The 16,778-nt window shown below is 51.3% G+C and overlaps 1 protein-coding gene across 1 annotated transcript; it reads right to left on the reverse strand.

Annotated features, from left to right (window-relative positions):
• Positions 1–424: 424 nt before the first annotated feature.
• On the reverse strand, positions 425–15,016 carry tex2l (testis expressed 2, like; the record flags this gene model as incomplete). Its single annotated transcript, XM_081600675.1, has 8 exons — positions 14,928–15,016; positions 7,948–9,241; positions 5,848–6,048; positions 5,037–5,316; positions 1,983–2,260; positions 1,759–1,908; positions 1,587–1,686; positions 425–969 (listed from the first exon to the last, which is right to left on the reverse strand). Coding segments are annotated over exons 2-8 (2,817 nt in total), but the record flags the coding sequence as incomplete, so codon positions are not given.
• Positions 15,017–16,778: the final 1,762 nt, after the last annotated feature.

The following is a 16,778-nucleotide window of genomic DNA, read 5'->3' on the forward strand; positions in this document are numbered from 1 at the left end:
GTGTGTGTGTGTCTGTGTGAGTGTGTCTGTGTGTCTGTGTGTGTGTGTGTCTGTGTCTGTGTGTCTGTGTGTCTGTGTGTGTGTCTGTGTGTGTGTGTGTGTGTGTGAGTGTGTCTGTGTGTGTGTGAGTGTGTCTGTGTGTGTGTGTCTGTGTGAGTGTGTCTGTGTGTGTGTGTCTGTGTGTGTGTGAGTGTGTCTGTGTGTGTGTGTCTGTGTGTGTGTGTGTGTCTGTGTCTGTGTGTGTGTGTGTGTCTGTGTGTGTCTGTGTGTGTGTCTGTGTCTGTGTGTGTGTGTGTGTGTGTGTGTGTGTCTGTGTGTGTGTCTCTGTCTCTGTGTGTGTGTGTGTGTGTGTCTGTGTCTGTGTGTGTGTGTGTGTGTCTGTGTGTGTGTGTGTGTCTGTGTGTGTGTCTCTGTCTCTGTGTGTGTGTGTCTGTGTGTGTCTGTGTGTGTGTGTGTCTGTGTGTGTGTGTGTGTCTGTGTGTGTGTCTCTGTCTCTGTGTGTGTGTGTGTGTGTGTGTGTGTGTGTCTGTGTGTGTGTGTGTGTCTGTGTCTGTGTGTGTGTGTGTGTGTGTGTGTGTGTGTGTGTGTGTGTGTGTCTGTGTCTGTGTGTCTCTGTCTCTGTGTGTGTGTGTCTTTGTCTGTGTGTGTCTGTGTGTGTCTCTGTGTGTGTGTGTGTGTGTGTGTGTGTGTGTGTCTGTGTGTGTGTGTGTCTGTGTGTGTCTCTGTGTGTGTGTGTGTGTGTGTGTGTGTGTCTGTGTGTGTCTCTGTGTGTGTGTGTGTCTTTGTCTGTGTGTGTCTCTGTGTGTGTGTGTGTGTCTGTCTCTGTCTCTGACCTGGGGCCTCCAGCTTCAGCTCCACTCTGCCCCGTCTCCTCTCTGCTGTCTCTTCCCAGCTTGGACAGGTTGAACTTGGTCTGCAGCGTCATCTGCAGGTTCCCGGTGTAAACCAGCTGCAGCTGCACCCACAGGCCTGCAGGGGGCGCACAGAGCAGCTCAACACCAGGCTGACAAGACAGGCCAAAGGTCATGGAGCCTAATCTGATCCCGCGTCTGGCTGAGAAGATCAGGTCAGAATCATTAGTCCTCTTTAGAAGCTGAGGGAGAAGGGAAGATCTGGTGGAAGGATGATCTCTGGATGCACCATATAAGGACACTGACTTCCTATACTTACTAGAGCTGGAATTAGATTCAAATTAGAATCTGGTTAATTGCAGGTTCTGTAAGTAATAAACCATAATATGACACTTTAAATTAAGATTTTCCTGCTAAATTATTTAATGAATATGGTCAGATATGGACATCAGAGATATTTCTGGTTTTTGATCTTCAGGTTGTTGTAGCATTAGCTGCTACATGTTACCATTCAGGTGCTATTTTAGGCTAACTGCTGTTAGCAATGGTGGTGGAGGCCCCAGCAGCCAGCAGGGGGCAGTCTGACTCAGCAGGATTTAAAAACACGCAGAAGTGGAGAAAACAGGACGAACAGATTTAGACGTTAAGAAAAAAATGCGTTAAAATCTAACTAATCACAACAAAAGCATTAAAGTGTTAGCATGTTCTGAGCAGGAAGCTGCCGGCTGAGCTGACCTCTGTGGTTGACCTCTGGCCTGGAGGCGGCCATGATGTGCGGCATGCTGCAGCCCATGTCCAGCTCGGTCAGCGTCAGCTCGTTCATGAAGTAAGGCAGCTGCAGGAACAGGAAGACGTCAGTTTATGAGCATCGACAGGCGGCCGTCTGCTTCCGCTCGTCCAGCCTCACTCTGATTCTGCTCAGCTTCTTCTGGATCTTATGGGCGACGGCGTCGGCCCACTGCTTCTCTCGCAGGAAGTCCCAGAAGATTCGGCCAATCAGAGCGTTGACCCAGGAGGCGGGACCGGCTCCGGGGGGCGTGGCCTGATCGCAGGTACACTGAGGAAGGAAGGAAGCAGAGCTAAGAGTCGCTCCAGATCCGTTCACAGGAAGTAAAATCTCTGCTAGCTTACGGTGGTGTTAGCGGTGGTGTTAGCAGTGGGGCTAGCGGTGGGGCTAGCCTCTGCGCTGCTAGCCCTGGGGGTGCATGGGGGCGTGGCCTCGTGTGCAGCCAGAAGGTGGGCCATGTAGCTGTGGTAGTCAAGCGCAGAAAGCCCCCCGGTGGAGCTGCAGGGTACTGCAGGACCGTAGGAGGCGGCGGGCGTGGGGGGCGTTGAGGACGCGGCGGGCGCGTCGTCGTCGCTGCTGGGGCCTCGGCTCCTCGGGACGGGGACGCTCTGGGACGGAGCGCCTGGAGGACAGAGATCTGCTGCAGATTATTCAGCTTTATTCATTAAGTTTCCTCCAAAATGCAGAGAATCCAGGCAAAGCGAGTTTCTGGATGTCACCTCAGACAGGAGCAGAGGTTCCTAACATGAGGGTCGCAAATGATTTCTGCACGGAAACCATCAGGTGGATCCACAAATGATCTTAGTGGTTTAGACTGAGGGTCAGATTCAGCATCATGGGACTCAGGAACCGTCATTTAGACACCTGGTTTGTGTTACAGCGCCACCGACTGGCCCGGCTGACCTACTGCAGCGCTTTGTGTCTCAAACTGTCTCACTAGGAATCATAGTGATGTGTATGGAGGCCCAAAAGAGACTAATTGAATAATGAATACATTTTGAAATAAATAAGTATTTCATAAAATGTCTGACTGAATAATGTAATATACTTTCTGATTGATACGATATAATTATTTCACTGTTTAATGAAATAGGATGAAATAATTATGTAAATTTTGGGAAACCTGCTTTCAGGCAAATATCTGATAATAAATGCAGATTTCATTACAATATCATAATCTCACATTAACCCAACCATTTCTGTGAGTCAGTTAATCTGTGAGGATTGAGAAATTATTGGCACCCCTAATAATTCCTATAAAATCTGTCTTCTGTTTTAATCTGAGGTGAAAGTGAGCCTGTCTGTCTGTGGATGAACCAGATGATCCTCATGTGCAGCAGCCATTTTCCACTTCACGGTTTCCTGTTCATCAGTTTTAACATTCCTGAGGTTTGGCTCTGTGTTTCAGTGTTTCAGGTTTTCCTGCTCTGACCTGCAGCTCTGAACCAATTTAAAGTTTTAAAAATGCTCTTTCCTGTAGTGGATTTATCTAGCTTCATATTTAAATTGAAGCTAAATGCTTATATTAGCATTAAGTTTGTTTACAAACTAAATATTTTATTTGAAAAACAGTGAAAATGATCCTGATCGTTTCTCTTGTCCATATTTAGCTACATGACTTTAGTAACACCCGGCTGCTTCCCGACCCGCTGCAGCATTTGGACTCTCAGTCGTTCTGGTTCTGCCTTTAGCGTTAGCGTTAGCTTTAGCCTCTACAGCATTTATTCATCAGGATGATTTCTGCTCTCTTTCTGTCCAGAGCTGGAGGTGTTTGGTACCGGGTCGTTTGGTACCGGGTCGTTTGCCACCGGGTCGTTTGCCACCGGGTCGTTTGGTACCGGGTCGTTTGCCACCGGGTCGTTTGTCACCGGGTCGTTTGCCACCGGGTCGTTTGGTACCGGGTCGTTTGTCACCGGGTCGTTTGGTACCGGGTCGTTTGGTACCGGGTCGTTTGCCACCGGGTCGTTTGTCACCGGGTCGTTTGTCACCGGGTCGTTTGGTACCGGGTCGTTTGGTACCGGGTCGTTTGTCACCGGGTCGTTTGTCACCGGGTCGTTTGGTACCGGGTCGTTTGTCACTGGGTCACTTGGTACCGGATTGGGTGTCACCGGGTCGTTTGTCACCGGGTCGTTTGGTACCGGGTCGTTTGCCACCGGGTCGTTTGTCACCGAGTCGTCTGGTACCGGGTCGTTTGCCACCGGGTCGTTTGTCACCGGGTCATTTGGTACCGGGTCGTTTGGTACCGGGTCGTTTGCCACCGGGTCGTTTGGTACCGGGTTGTTTGCCACCGGGTCGTTTGTCACCGGGTCGTTTGGTACCGGGTCGTTTGCCACCAGGTCGTTTGTCACCGAGTCGTCTGGTACCGGGTCGTTTGCCACCGGGTCGTTTGTCACCGGGTCGTTTGGTACCGGGTCGTTTGGTACCGGGTCGTTTGGTACCGGGTCGTTTGCCACCGGGTCGTTTGGTACCGGGTCGTTTGTCACCGGGTCGTTTGTCACCGGGTCGTTTGCCACCGGGTCGTTTGCCACCGGGTCGTTTGTCACCGGGTCGTTTAGTACCGGGTCGTTTGGTACCGGATTGGGTGTCACCGGGTCGTTTGGTACCGGATTGTTTGCCACCGGGTCGTTTGTCACCGGGTCGTTTGGTACCGGGTCGTTTGGTACCGGGTCGTTTGTCACCGGGTCGTTTGTCACCGGGTCGTTTGGTACCGGGTCGTTTGCCACCGGGTCGTTTGTCACCGGGTCGTTTGCCACCGGGTCGTTTGTCACCGGGTCGTTTGTCACCGGGTCGTTTGTCACCGGGTCGTTTGCCACCGGGTCGTTTGTCACCGGGTCGTTTGGTACCGGGTCGTTTGTCACCGGGTCGTTTGGTACCGGGTCGTTTGGTACCGGGTCGTTTGTCACCGGGTCGTTTGGTACCGGATTGGGTGTCACCGGGTCGTTTGGTACCGGGTCGTTTGGTACCGGATTGTTTGCCACCGGGTCGTTTGTCACCGGGTCGTTTGGTACCGGGTCGTTTGTCACCGGGTCGTTTGGTACCGGGTCGTTTGGTACCGGGTCGTTTGGTACCGGGTCGTTTGGTACCGGATTGGGTGTCACCGGGTCGTTTGGTACCGGATTGGGTGTCACCGGGTCGTTTGTCACCGGGTCGTTTGGTACCGGGTCGTTTGGTACCGGGTCGTTTGGTACCGGATTGGGTGTCACCGGGTCGTTTGTCACCGGGTCGTTTGGTACCGGGTCGTTTGTCACCGGGTCGTTTGGTACCGGGTCGTTTGGTACCGGATTGTTTGCCACCGGGTCGTTTGTCACCGGGTCGTTTGTCACCGGGTCGTTTAATACCGGGTCGTTTGGTACCGGATTGGGTGTCACCGGGTCGTTTGGTACCGGATCGGGTGTTACCAGGTTGGCTGTTACCGGGTCGGCCGGCTCTCGGCCCGTCCCGGACCGCCGACGCCGACAGGAGATGGCGGAACCACTCCTCCTTCTCCCGGCCCGTGCGTCCGAACAGGTAGAGCGCAGGCGGGGCGGCGCCAGGTTGCGTGGAGGAAGTCTGTGCTGGATCAGAACCCAGGTTCTGTTCTGACCCGGTTCCGTCCTCCTCTGCTCCAAGCTGGATGCAGATGGGATACTTCGGGTTCCAGACTCTCTTCCGAGCCAGCGCCACCGGCAGGAGGAAGACCTTCAGGAAGGAGGCAGCATGATGAAGAACCAGAGCCACCAGAACCAGAACCACCAGAACCAGAACCAGATGTTTTCTTGTGGCAGTAAAACGTCTATTCAGATCAGAAACTCTTTCTGCTTTGATTCCTGAATGAATCTAATTTTTTGAACGTTTATAATCACCTTATTTATTATTGCTTATCATTTTCAGCTTTAGTTGTAAATTTATCAAAACTTTTTATTTCTGCCCATCTTGAAAATTATGATGAATAAAAAAGGTCATAATTACAAAGGTGAGTAAATAAAGATAATAAACATATTTGTCTCACTGTCTAATGTAATTACTGCCAGCATTTAATAATTTACCGTATTTTAATCTTTTGCTAATTTGTTGAGCCTTTTTTAAATTTCTGCATTTTCTCATCATTATGGCAGGATTGGCTCTCCATAGATTTACTGCCTCACTTTTTCATCAGTCAGTTGAATTTTCTGAACCTGGAGCATAAATCTGGATAAGAATGAAAAGTGAAATGAAATGTTCAGATGTTACTTTGCTGTTTGCCAGCCGGAAGCAGCGCGTCTTGATGAAGCCCACTTCCTGCGGCGGGTCGTCGTGCGCGGCGCGGCGCCGGATGTTGCATCGTGGGTAATCCAGACGGAGGCTGCAGCCCTGCAGCGTGGCGAACACGGAGTGGGTCAGAGCCGGGTGGAAGATTTCTGGGTCGTAATCCTGGATCTCATTCATCCAACCCTGAAAACAGCAGCAGGTTCAACAAGAGCAGCTGCCGACCTTCAGGAGTCGGCTGCCGACCTTCAGGAGTCGGCTGCCGACCTTCAGGAGTCGGCTGCCTGACCTTCAGGAGTCGGCTGCCGACCTTCAGGAGTCGGCTGCCGACCTTCAGGAGTCGGCTGCCGACCTTCAGGAGTCGGCTGCCGACCTGAACAGCTTCATAGTTACTGTCATAATATTTAATAATAGTGATAAAAATGATAATTACTGTGAATAATGAGGTCTGTGGCTCTGCTGTTTGGGTCATTTTTCCTCTGGTTCTGTGCAGCTGGAAGGATTGTTGCTCTTTTACTTCTGGACGGTTACCATGGTAACAAGGTTATTAGCATATCAATAGCTCATGTAATACCTGGAGTATGAGGTCATGACAGACATGGACCAAACCCCAGACTCTCTACTCGTCTTTCTAACCAACAGATGTAAAGAGGAGCAGCAAAAGCAAAGGAGGAGGATCAGCAGAGCTAGCTAACAAACTGGTGATGTCACCCAGAATGTCGCTGTGGAATATCAGCTCTGCTGCCTGACGAGCTGTTAGCATGTTAGCATGAGACCGGGCAGTCTTCAGTCAGAGGCCTCTGCAGACCCGCTGAGACACTGACTGCTACAGGAGCTCCTTCCTGTGTGATTGTGTTCAACTTGGGGGACCCGAGTTAAAAACATTTAGTTTGGGAGAAATAACGGCTTCCTGAAGCCAAAACAAAGCCAGACGATGCAAAAGATGGAACATGGAAAACCTTCTGAGTTTGGAACGTTGGAAGCTTTCAAGCTAAAGCTAAGCTAGCGATCAACCAGGACAGAGATTATCCTTCCACAGCGTTTTCATCCTCCAACATGGAGCCGCTGATGGCGACCTCTGACCTCCTCCTCCTGCCTCCTGCTGGGCTCGGCCAGAAGGAGCGGGCTAATCACGGCGCCGCCGCGGTTCTGACGGGCCTAATTGGACCCGCTGTGCCTGATGTTCTGGACTTTAATCTGTGATGGACGGAGGAAGGAAGCGGCTTGGCGCCTCCTAGAGACCCATCAGGAGAAAAGCAGCGCCGCTTCCTGCTGGTCAGACGGACTCGGGTGAAGTTCTGGTTCTGGATGTGAAATATTTGTAATATTTCTTATTGTCGGTGTTCATGCAGCCTGAGTCCATTTCAGATCTTCAGTTCTGTTCAACCTCCTGTTTCTCTGATGACATCTGGTATGAAAGCTTCTGACCCGAGCTTCAGAGTGGGAGTGGAGCTCTGTCAGCAATAAAAGATCTAAGTTATGAGTCTTTTGTGAATCTTTTCCTTCAGTTTTATTGGATGAAATTCCTGAAAATGTAATAAGATGATTTATTATCTTTATTATTTATTATCTCAGGTTCCCATCTGAATATCTGAAGCTGCTGTAAAGTTACAACCATTTCATTTATCCTGTAATAAGAGAAAAATCGGATTCATTTTCAGGTCTGATTTAATTATTCAGTTATAAATGTCATATTTTCAAACTAAATATGCAAATCCACTTGCCTGTAAGCAAAAGTAGACTATCAAAATAAAAGCTGTTGCCGTAGATCCGTTGCTAAATGTCTGGATTGCCTTTAAAACGGAGAATCTTTATTTTAAGATGAAAAGTTCAAGAACAGAAACGAAGACAGGAAGAGACAGCTTTTATTTTGGTAGTTCACTTCCTGGTAGCGGCAGGTGAATTAGCTTCCAAGCTACATATTTAGTCCTGAGCTAAATGCTCATGTCCAAACTAGATATCTGGCTTGGAACCGACATTTATAACAGAAGCTTTGTGAAGGTATGAATTATTAATCCAGATTATTAATCCAGATTATTAATCCAGATGCAGAGCCTGGACTTCCTGACTCCGTCGCTCGCCTACCTGAAGGACGTCGGGCTCGGTGCTGGAGCCGCCTGGGAAACGGGCCTCACCCTGCTGGGCCGGCGCCGGTCTGTGTGGGTCAGCCGAGCCGACCCGAATGAGGAACAGGCCGAGCAGGAAGCCCAGAGCCAGGCCCGACGCCAGGCCCGAGACGTACGGACCCAGAGGAAGGATGAAGTAGCCGTAGGACAGAACCGCCACGCAGAACAGACTCATGCATGGCAGAGGAGGCTGAGGATCCGGACCGGAGCCGTTTGGTTCTGGGGCGCCGGGCGACCTCCTGACCTTCCTGGGAGCTTCGGTGGTAAACACTCGCATCATGTCATCATCCTGGCATATTTCCAGCTCCTGCTCTCGGTGGTGATGGACGGGACACGGGCGGCGCCGCGGCCCGGGCCGCGCTCCGACCGGAGGCCAGTCAAACACGGGCAGAACGTCTCCATCTGGTCTCCTTCCGGTCCTCACCGGAGACTCTGAGAGGACGGTGTCCACGCTGCCGTCCCTCGCCTGATGAGTGGGCCTGCTCCCTGCGCCGTCGTCCCCCAGGATCCTGCTGAACATGCAGCTCAGAGGCTCGTGCACGGCCTCGGACAGCTTCCTCCTCGTGTCCTCCAGCTCCATCTTGAAGAAGCCCCCCTTCAGGCCCTCCGCGGTGGGGGACGGCGCGCTGGGGGACGGCGGGGCCGTGCGGGAGTCCCCACTGCTCCGGGGTTTGGTTTGGGTCAGCTGCTTCCACAGGTGGAGGTTGAGACGGGAGTCGGACCTGGACTGAGACACCTCGGGCTCCGAGTGGGACAGCTCCGTGGAGATGGACTTCACCAGGCTGAGGAGAGGCCTGGGTCTGAGGGTGGAGCCCTCCTTCGGCTCCAGCTCAGTGGACAGCGACTTGACGAGGCCGGCCAGGGGCCGCTGGCTGGGTGAGGACGGCCCTGGGGACAGGAAGCCAGGGGGCGCCGCAGAGCAGCTCCCCAGGGAACCAGGCGATGACGGGGACAGAGGAACATGGAAGTTCAAGCCTCTGTCGTCCTCCGCAGGAAGCGGCTGCTCCTCGCCGTGGTCCAGGGAGAAGACGAGCTCATCGTCCTCCAAGCTGTCCCACTCCCCTTCGGTGCCGGTCAGATGGATCACAATCCCCCGGTTCTGGTTCTGGTTCCGCTTCGTGGTGCCAAGAGGGAAGAGACTGTGAGGGTCAGGACAGGACCTGCTGGCCTCGCCCGGGTCCTTCCTGCCTCCTCCATCCCGGCTTTTTCCATCATCTGCCATTTCTCTGGTTCACATCTCCAAACCGGGACACCTGTGGGTCAGGAGAAGACGAACACGGTCAGCCGCACCGCCTCTGGACCGCACCGCCTCTGGACCGCACCGCCTCTGGACCGCACCGCGTCTGGACCGCACCGACTCTGGACCGCATCGCCTCTGGACCGCACCGCCTCTGGACCGCATCGCCTCTGGACCGCATCGCCTCTGGACCGCATCGCGTCTGGACCGCATCGCCTCTGGACCGCATCGCCTCTGGACCGCATCGCGTCTGGACCGCACCGCCTCTGGACCGCATCGCCTCTGGACCGCATCGCCTCTGGACCGCATCGCCTCTGGACCGCATCGCCTCTGGACCGCATCGCCTCTGGACCGCATCGCATCTGGACCGCACCGCCTCTGGACCGCACCGCCTCTGGACCGCACCGCCTCTGGACCGCATCGCCTCTGGACCGCATCGCCTCTGGACCGCACCGCCTCTGGACCGCACCGCCTCTGGACCGCATCGCGTCTGGACCGCACCGCCTCTGGACCGCACCGCCTCTGGACCGCACCGCCTCTGGACCGCACCGCCTCTGGACCGCATCGCCTCTGGACCGCACCGCCTCTGGACCGCATCGCCTCTGGACCGCACCGCCTCTGGACCGCATCGCCTCTGGACCGCATCGCGTCTGGACCGCACCGCCTCTGGACCGCATCGCCTCTGGACCGCATCGCCTCTGGACCGCATCGCCTCTGGACCGCATCGCCTCTGGACCGCATCGCCTCTGGACCGCATCGCCTCTGGACCGCACCGCCTCTGGACCGCACCGCCTCTGGACCGCACCGCCTCTGGACCGCACCGCCTCTGGACCGCATCGCCTCTGGACCGCACCGCCTCTGGACCGCATCGCCTCTGGACCGCACCGCCTCTGGACCGCACCGCCTCTGGACCGCACCGCCTCTGGACCGCACCGCCTCTGGACCGCACCGCCTCTGGACCGCATCGCCTCTGGACCGCACCGCGTCTGGACCGCATCGCCTCTGGACCGCACCGCCTCTGGACCGCATCGCCTCTGGACCGCATCGACTCTGGACCGCACCGCGTCTGGACCGCATCGCGTCTGGACCGCACCGCCTCTGGACCGCATCGCCTCTGGACCGCATCGCCTCTGGACCGCACCGCCTCTGGACCGCATCGCGTCTGGACCGCACCGACTCTGGACCGCATCGCCTCTGGACCGCACCGCCTCTGGACCGCGTCTGGACCGCATCGCGTCTGGACCGCATCGCGTCTGGACCGCATGGCGTCTGGACCGCACCGCCTCTGGACCGCACCGCCTCTGGACCGCATCGCGTCTGGACCGCATCGCGTCTGGACCGCATCGCGTCTGGACCGCACCGCCTCTGGACCGCATCGCGTCTGGACCGCACCGCCTCTGGACCGCACCGCCTCTGGACCGCATCGCGTCTGGACCGCATCGCGTCTGGACCGCATCGCCTCTGGACCGCATCGCGTCTGGACCGCACCGCCTCTGGACCGCATCGCGTCTGGACCGCATCGCGTCTGGACCGCACCGCCTCTGGACCGCATCGACTCGCCGCCTCAGAGACGGACAGACGGAGACCAATTCCTGCTTTTCATAGCTTCTGACTCGTTTCTGCAAAACCAGCCAGGAATTAACTTGTCACATTTTGTCCTCTGGCTTTAAAGAATCACGAAATAATCTGAGGACTAGTGAGTCTGAATCCCAGCCAAGTCAACATGTCGCTCCGCACTGAGGAGCTTCACCGGCTCACAGTTCCTGATTCAGACAGACTGAATCTACAGCCTGACATCCAGACGTCTGATTCAGACAGACTGAATCTACAGCCTGACATCCAGACGTCTGATTCAGACACATCCGTCCCAAGAACCGGGAGGAAATGTCTGAACCCAGATCTTCAGCTGAGCAGCTCAGGCTGGTCACACACAGAACGGGTCGCTCGTTTGGTCCGGAACAAAAAAAACGTCATTTTGTTTGGTTTGGCTTTATGATGTCATGATTCTGGGTCTGCGGCGGTAAATTCTGCTGAGGTTCTGCAAAGCGGGAAACGGATCAGGTCCAGTCCAACCAGAACCAGCAGTGTTGGCAACCCTGAAGGCCCATCGTTACCATGGCAACCAACTACAGGGGCTCATGAGGTCCAAAAAGACGTTTATTTCCTGTAGTTGGTTTGGACTCACACTAGAACTGGACCAGGAAGCGGTTCTGGTTCTGGTTTGGTGGAGACAAACACCAAAACACCTGCAGGTTCTGTAGAGTTCTGGTTCAAAGCAGCTGATTTTATTGGGCCAGGAAATCAGACCTGAGTTTTGCTGCTGGTTCATCATCATGTGGATCAGAACCAGCAGCACTGAACGGAAACGTCCTGAATTAAACATCTTCAGGCTGCTGCAGCATCACCGCTGCTGCAGCCTCACCGCTGCTGCAGCTCTGGATGCATTAACCCGACTTCCAGCTGATCACATTTATGTAACGGCACTAAAATGCTGAGCCAGCAGCTGGTGGAGCCGCGATAATCTGCTCTGACGGCCGGAGGGGATGAACCTGCTGCTGGGGTCAGGCTAAGCCCGAGGTTCCCCGGTGGGCCGGGAAGCTGCAGCACCAGAGGTTCCCCTGGTGGGCCGGGAAGCTGCAGCACCAGAGGTTCCCCTGGTGGGCCGGGAAGCTGCAGCACCAGGGAAGCTGTAGCACCAGAACCACACCAGACCCAGAACCATACCAGAACCACACAGCGACCGCTTCATTTCCTGAGCCGTAAACCGGCGTCCTGTGAGGTTGAGACGTTTCTGCACCAAGAGATTCTTCATCCATTCCTGCTGTTGGATTTTACAATATTATAAAATAAATAAATATTTCTGAGATTAAAGTTAGATTTGATCTGAGTGGAACAGAATTCACTGTGAAAATGGATTAAATCTGCATAACGACTTCTTGGTTGTTAAATTATATCAACATATTTCTTTAAAGATTTATGTTGCAGCGGCGGCCATCTTGGTTTGACGAGACAGAATTGGCAATATTTGCAGAAAAGTCAAAAGTAGATGGGTCTGGTGTTTTACTCGTCTGGAGAGAATATTTGTTACTCTGACTTAAAGATGGCCGACATTAGCATCGTTAGCATCTCTGCAGAAAACAGGCTAACGATGCATCATGCTGACATCATACATGATACAAATTCATAAAACAAAGGTTTCACAAACTGGAGCTCAAAGTACAGTCATGGTTTGACTAGGCCATTTTCAGAGCCGGCCTCAGCGGCTCAAAGCCCAAACAAGAAATCCTCCAGTTTTTAATATTTAGTTCTGCTTGTGTCTGAACGCTCACACCCACCAGCAAACTCAGATTATCGTTAAATCAGGATTTTACTGTAAAATCTGGCAAATCATCCAGCAGGATTAGGAGCTAAAGCTGAAGCTGATTCCCATCAACTTTCCATCCTGGAGTCTCCAGGTCTGAGGGCTGCGACTCACTGAGCTTCTTTATGCTTCACGTAAATATCCATTTATCTAGTTAAAGCAGCTCTGGTCGGGTTCTGGGTTCTCTGGTTCTCTCTGGATTCACTCTGGTTCTCTATGGTTCTCTATGGTTCTCTCTGTTCTCTGGTTCTCCGGTTCTCTCTGGTTCTCTGGTTCTCTGGTTCTCTCTGGATTCACTCTGGGTTCTCTGGTTCTCTCTGGTTCTCTGGTTCTCCGGTTCTCTCTGGTTCTCTGGTTCTCTGGTTCTCTCTGGTTCTCTGGTTCTCTGGTTCTCTCTGGTTCTCTCTGGTTCTCTCTGTTCTCTGGTTCTCCGGTTCTCTCTGGTTCTCTGGTTCTCTCTGGATTCTCTGGTTCTCTCTGGTTCTCTCTGGATTCTCTGGTTCTCTCTGGTTCTCTCTGGGTTCTCTCTGGGTTCTCTCTGGGTTCTCTGGTTCTCTCTGGATTCTCTGGTTCTCTCTGGTTCTCTCTGGGTTCTCTGGTTCTCCGGTTCTCTCTGGTTCTCTGGTTTTCTCTGGGTCTCTGGTTCTCTCTGGGTTCTCTGGCTTCCTCCCATGACTCTTACTGGGTTTACTGGTTCCTCTCAGTGACCTGTGGAGACCCCAGGCTCCCGCTGGGATAATCGGTCTAGACGAAGGACGAAGGCTTAATGCAGAAACTGTCCAGCTAACAGAATTAGGAGTTAATCTGTTGGTTTATTAATCTCTAATCTGATTATTAGTTCTGGTTAATCACCCTGGAAAATTTCTGCTCATGTCAGATTCATCACTTCATCAGGAACAATAAATTCAATAAAACTGTCAGATTAAAATGTTCTGTTGTTTCTGTTTATGGCAGTTTGGAGATAAATTTACCAGAAGCAGATAATCTGGTAATCTGATCATTTGTGGAACAATAAACTATTCAGTTGTTTTTAGTTCTGTGTTCATAAAATAACAATAATTAAAAACATGATGACCATCAAAGCTCAGCTGCTGAAGCTGCTGAAGCTGCTGAAGCTGCTGAAGCTGCTGAAGCTGCTGAACATGAATTCTGAATTTAATCACCATGTTTCAACCGTTCAGTGTTTTCAGTGTCTAATGTTTCCCTTTATAGTCAGGCATCTTCAGGGCAGCCGCGCCGTCATCACTGCTGCAGACGGTAATTATATTTCAGCACATTTTTGAATTTACTGAGATTTATGGATGTTTGTCATCAAAATAGAAAACGGTAAACAACAATCCTGACAATTTAGTCTTCATTAACTGGAATTTAATGATTTTATTAAAAATCTAAATTCTTATCAGAAATTTCCCACGATGCGAAAAACGATCAAACCTGCTGAGGAAGAAATGATGTCATTTCCTGATGTTTCAGGAAGGGTTATGAACATTATGAAGTCAGGTTACCCTGACTTCATAATGTTTATTATAATTTAAATAAATCTAAACAATCAATTAAACAAATCAACTGAATATTTAAACAATAAAATAATTATGAATTTAATATTTAAACATTCAACATAAAATCCTGTAAAATTGTTTTTGACTTCATTATTTCATAATGTAATAAATTATGAGTTAAAACAGAAACAGACCAGAACAAACATCAGCACAGCGCCACCTGCTGGTGGTACTGCTAAATAATTAGGCTTTTTGTACATAAAATCCATCCATCCGCCTCAGGGGTCAGGAGCTGCTGCCTCTCCAGCAAACGTTTCAGGTGAGAGGTGGGGGGGGGGGGGTCACCTGGGCGGGTCACCTGGACGGGTCACCTGGACGGGTCACCTGGGCGGGTCACCTGGACCTGGACGGGTCACCAGTCCGTCTCAGGGCAACACACAGACCCAGGGAGAATTTAGAGACCAGTTAACCTGACAGTGGTGTTTCTGGAGCCGGAGTACCCAGAGAGAACCCACCATGCAGCTCCATGCAGAAAGACCCGGAATCGAACCAGAACCTTCTGCTGCAGGCAGCAGCTCTACCCGCTGCTCCACTGTGCAGCCCAGTTGTACATAAAATAATATTTTCATTATTGAAGTGAGAGTAAATTAACCTTTCAGACATCCTTCGTGTTTTTACCTCATATGTTAGTTAATGAAAGTAATAATTTATAACTTATTTGCAGAGCAGAAGTAGGAATGAAAAGTTCAGCTCTGCAAAGATACAAACCTCCACACATAATAATATTAATTCATTTTAAAAACAAAGCTTTTAATAAGGAGGAATAAAGACGTCTGACTCACCGAGCCTGAAGCTCTGGGTTGGTTCTGCTGTTGGTTCCGGTTCCATCTGAGAGGTTCTGGACTGCAGAGCAGAGGAAAATCTCTCCCTCTCTCTCTCAGCTGCGCCGCCTCCCAGACGACCAGATGTGTGACGCTGCAGGATAATCCAGATTAAATAATCCAGCTGTCTGCCAGCGGCTGCAGGTATGGCTGCCGTCTGCTACAGCTCCTTATATGGGCTGTTTCTGGTTTACAGCTAAAAGGCCCAATTAAAGTAACAGTGTGCCAAGATTAATTCTAAAATTATTAATATTTTCTCATGTTTTATTGACATTTTATGTGATATAAAGTATTAAAATGTTTTTGTTTTTGCAAATAAAATGTTGCTTTTATTAAGGACTGAATACTTTGTGAACCAGCTGCAGTCATTTAAAGGGGCATTACGTCATTTAAAGGGGCATTACATGTTTTCATAGTTCCATTTTATATCAGTAACTATTTTACCTGCAGTTGTTAGAAAAATGCTATAAATATCAAACATAATCTACTTTGTAATTTAAGGCCTCTGTCTCTTTAAAAGCTCCTGCTGTTTCTGAAGCTCCGCCTCCAGGAAGTCGTCCCAACATGGCTCCTCTATTAATGGATCCAAAGCATCCCATAATACCTGTCTGATGTTCAGGCTCATGATCCTGCTGAACCTTCAGCTCTTCTCCAGAGGTGAACTCTTGGTTCATGTCCCGTCTTCAGCTCCAACCGTCTTCCTGTTCCGGCAGGAAGTAGCTCCTGTTTCCTGTTCCGGCAGGAAGTAGCTCCTGTTTCTGCTTCCTGTTCCCGCAGGAAGTAGCTCCTGTTTCTGCTTCCTGTTCCCGCAGGAAGTAGCTCCTGTTTCTGCTTCCTGTTCTCGCAGGAAGTAGCTCCTGTTTCTGCTTCCTGTTCTCGCAGGAAGTAGCTCCTGTTTCTGCTTCCTGTTCTCGCAGGAAGTAGCTCCTGTTTCTGCTTCCTGTTCTCGCAGGAAGTAGCTCCTGTTTCTGCTTCCTGTTCTCGCAGGAAGTAGCTCCTGTTTCTGCTTCCTGTTCTCGCAGGAAGTAGCTCCTGTTTCTGCTTCCTGTTCTCGCAGGAAGTAGCTCCTGTTTCTGCTTCCTGTTCTCGCAGGAAGTAGCTCCTGTTTCTGCTTCCTGTTCCTGCAGGAAAGAAAACTCTCAGCTGCCGTTTTGCTGTTTCTCCGGAACATTTCTGTCTCCTCCACTCACTTCGTTGTTTGCTCCAAACTCTAAACCGAACCTGTTGAGGATTTTCTCCAGCGATGTTGCTGTTCCTCAAGGCTCAGACTTGTGGAGTGTTTTTCCTTTCAGCAGACTTTCCACCTGAACCATGGTTTCCTGCAGCTCTTCCAGAGTTACTCAGGCCTGTTGATCACTTCTTTATTTGTGGTTTTAAAAATTACCTCTTGTGCAGAAACAGGTCAAGAGATGAAGCAGAGGAGATGAAATGAGAATAAATCTCTCCCTCCTCGCTGACCTACAAACACCAGAGAGAGAGAGAGAGAGAGAGAGAGAGAGAGAGCGGAGACGTCTGCATCATCTGTCACTGAGGGGACGACTCAGCGTTGCACAGCTACAGTACACAGAAACTAACCTTCATGTTTTCATTCAGCTACGTTTTCTCTTCATATCAGATTTATAACAGGAAGGTTTATTGTGCAGGAATTCATTTCCTGCTGCAGTGAATCATCTGATGTGATCAACAGCAGATGAAAGGAACCAGGTTTCTGTCGACTCTGGAGGATCTAAACTTTACTGGGGTTTAGACTGGGAACACAGCGGGCGGCCATCTTTAATTCCCCTGAGCATGATGGGTAGGAATTCATTCTGA

The sequence above is a fragment of the Poecilia reticulata genome, chromosome 19 (assembly GCF_904066995.2).
Source record: "Poecilia reticulata chromosome 19, P_reticulata-male-v2, whole genome shotgun sequence".
Taxonomy (NCBI): domain Eukaryota; kingdom Metazoa; phylum Chordata; class Actinopteri; order Cyprinodontiformes; family Poeciliidae; genus Poecilia; species Poecilia reticulata.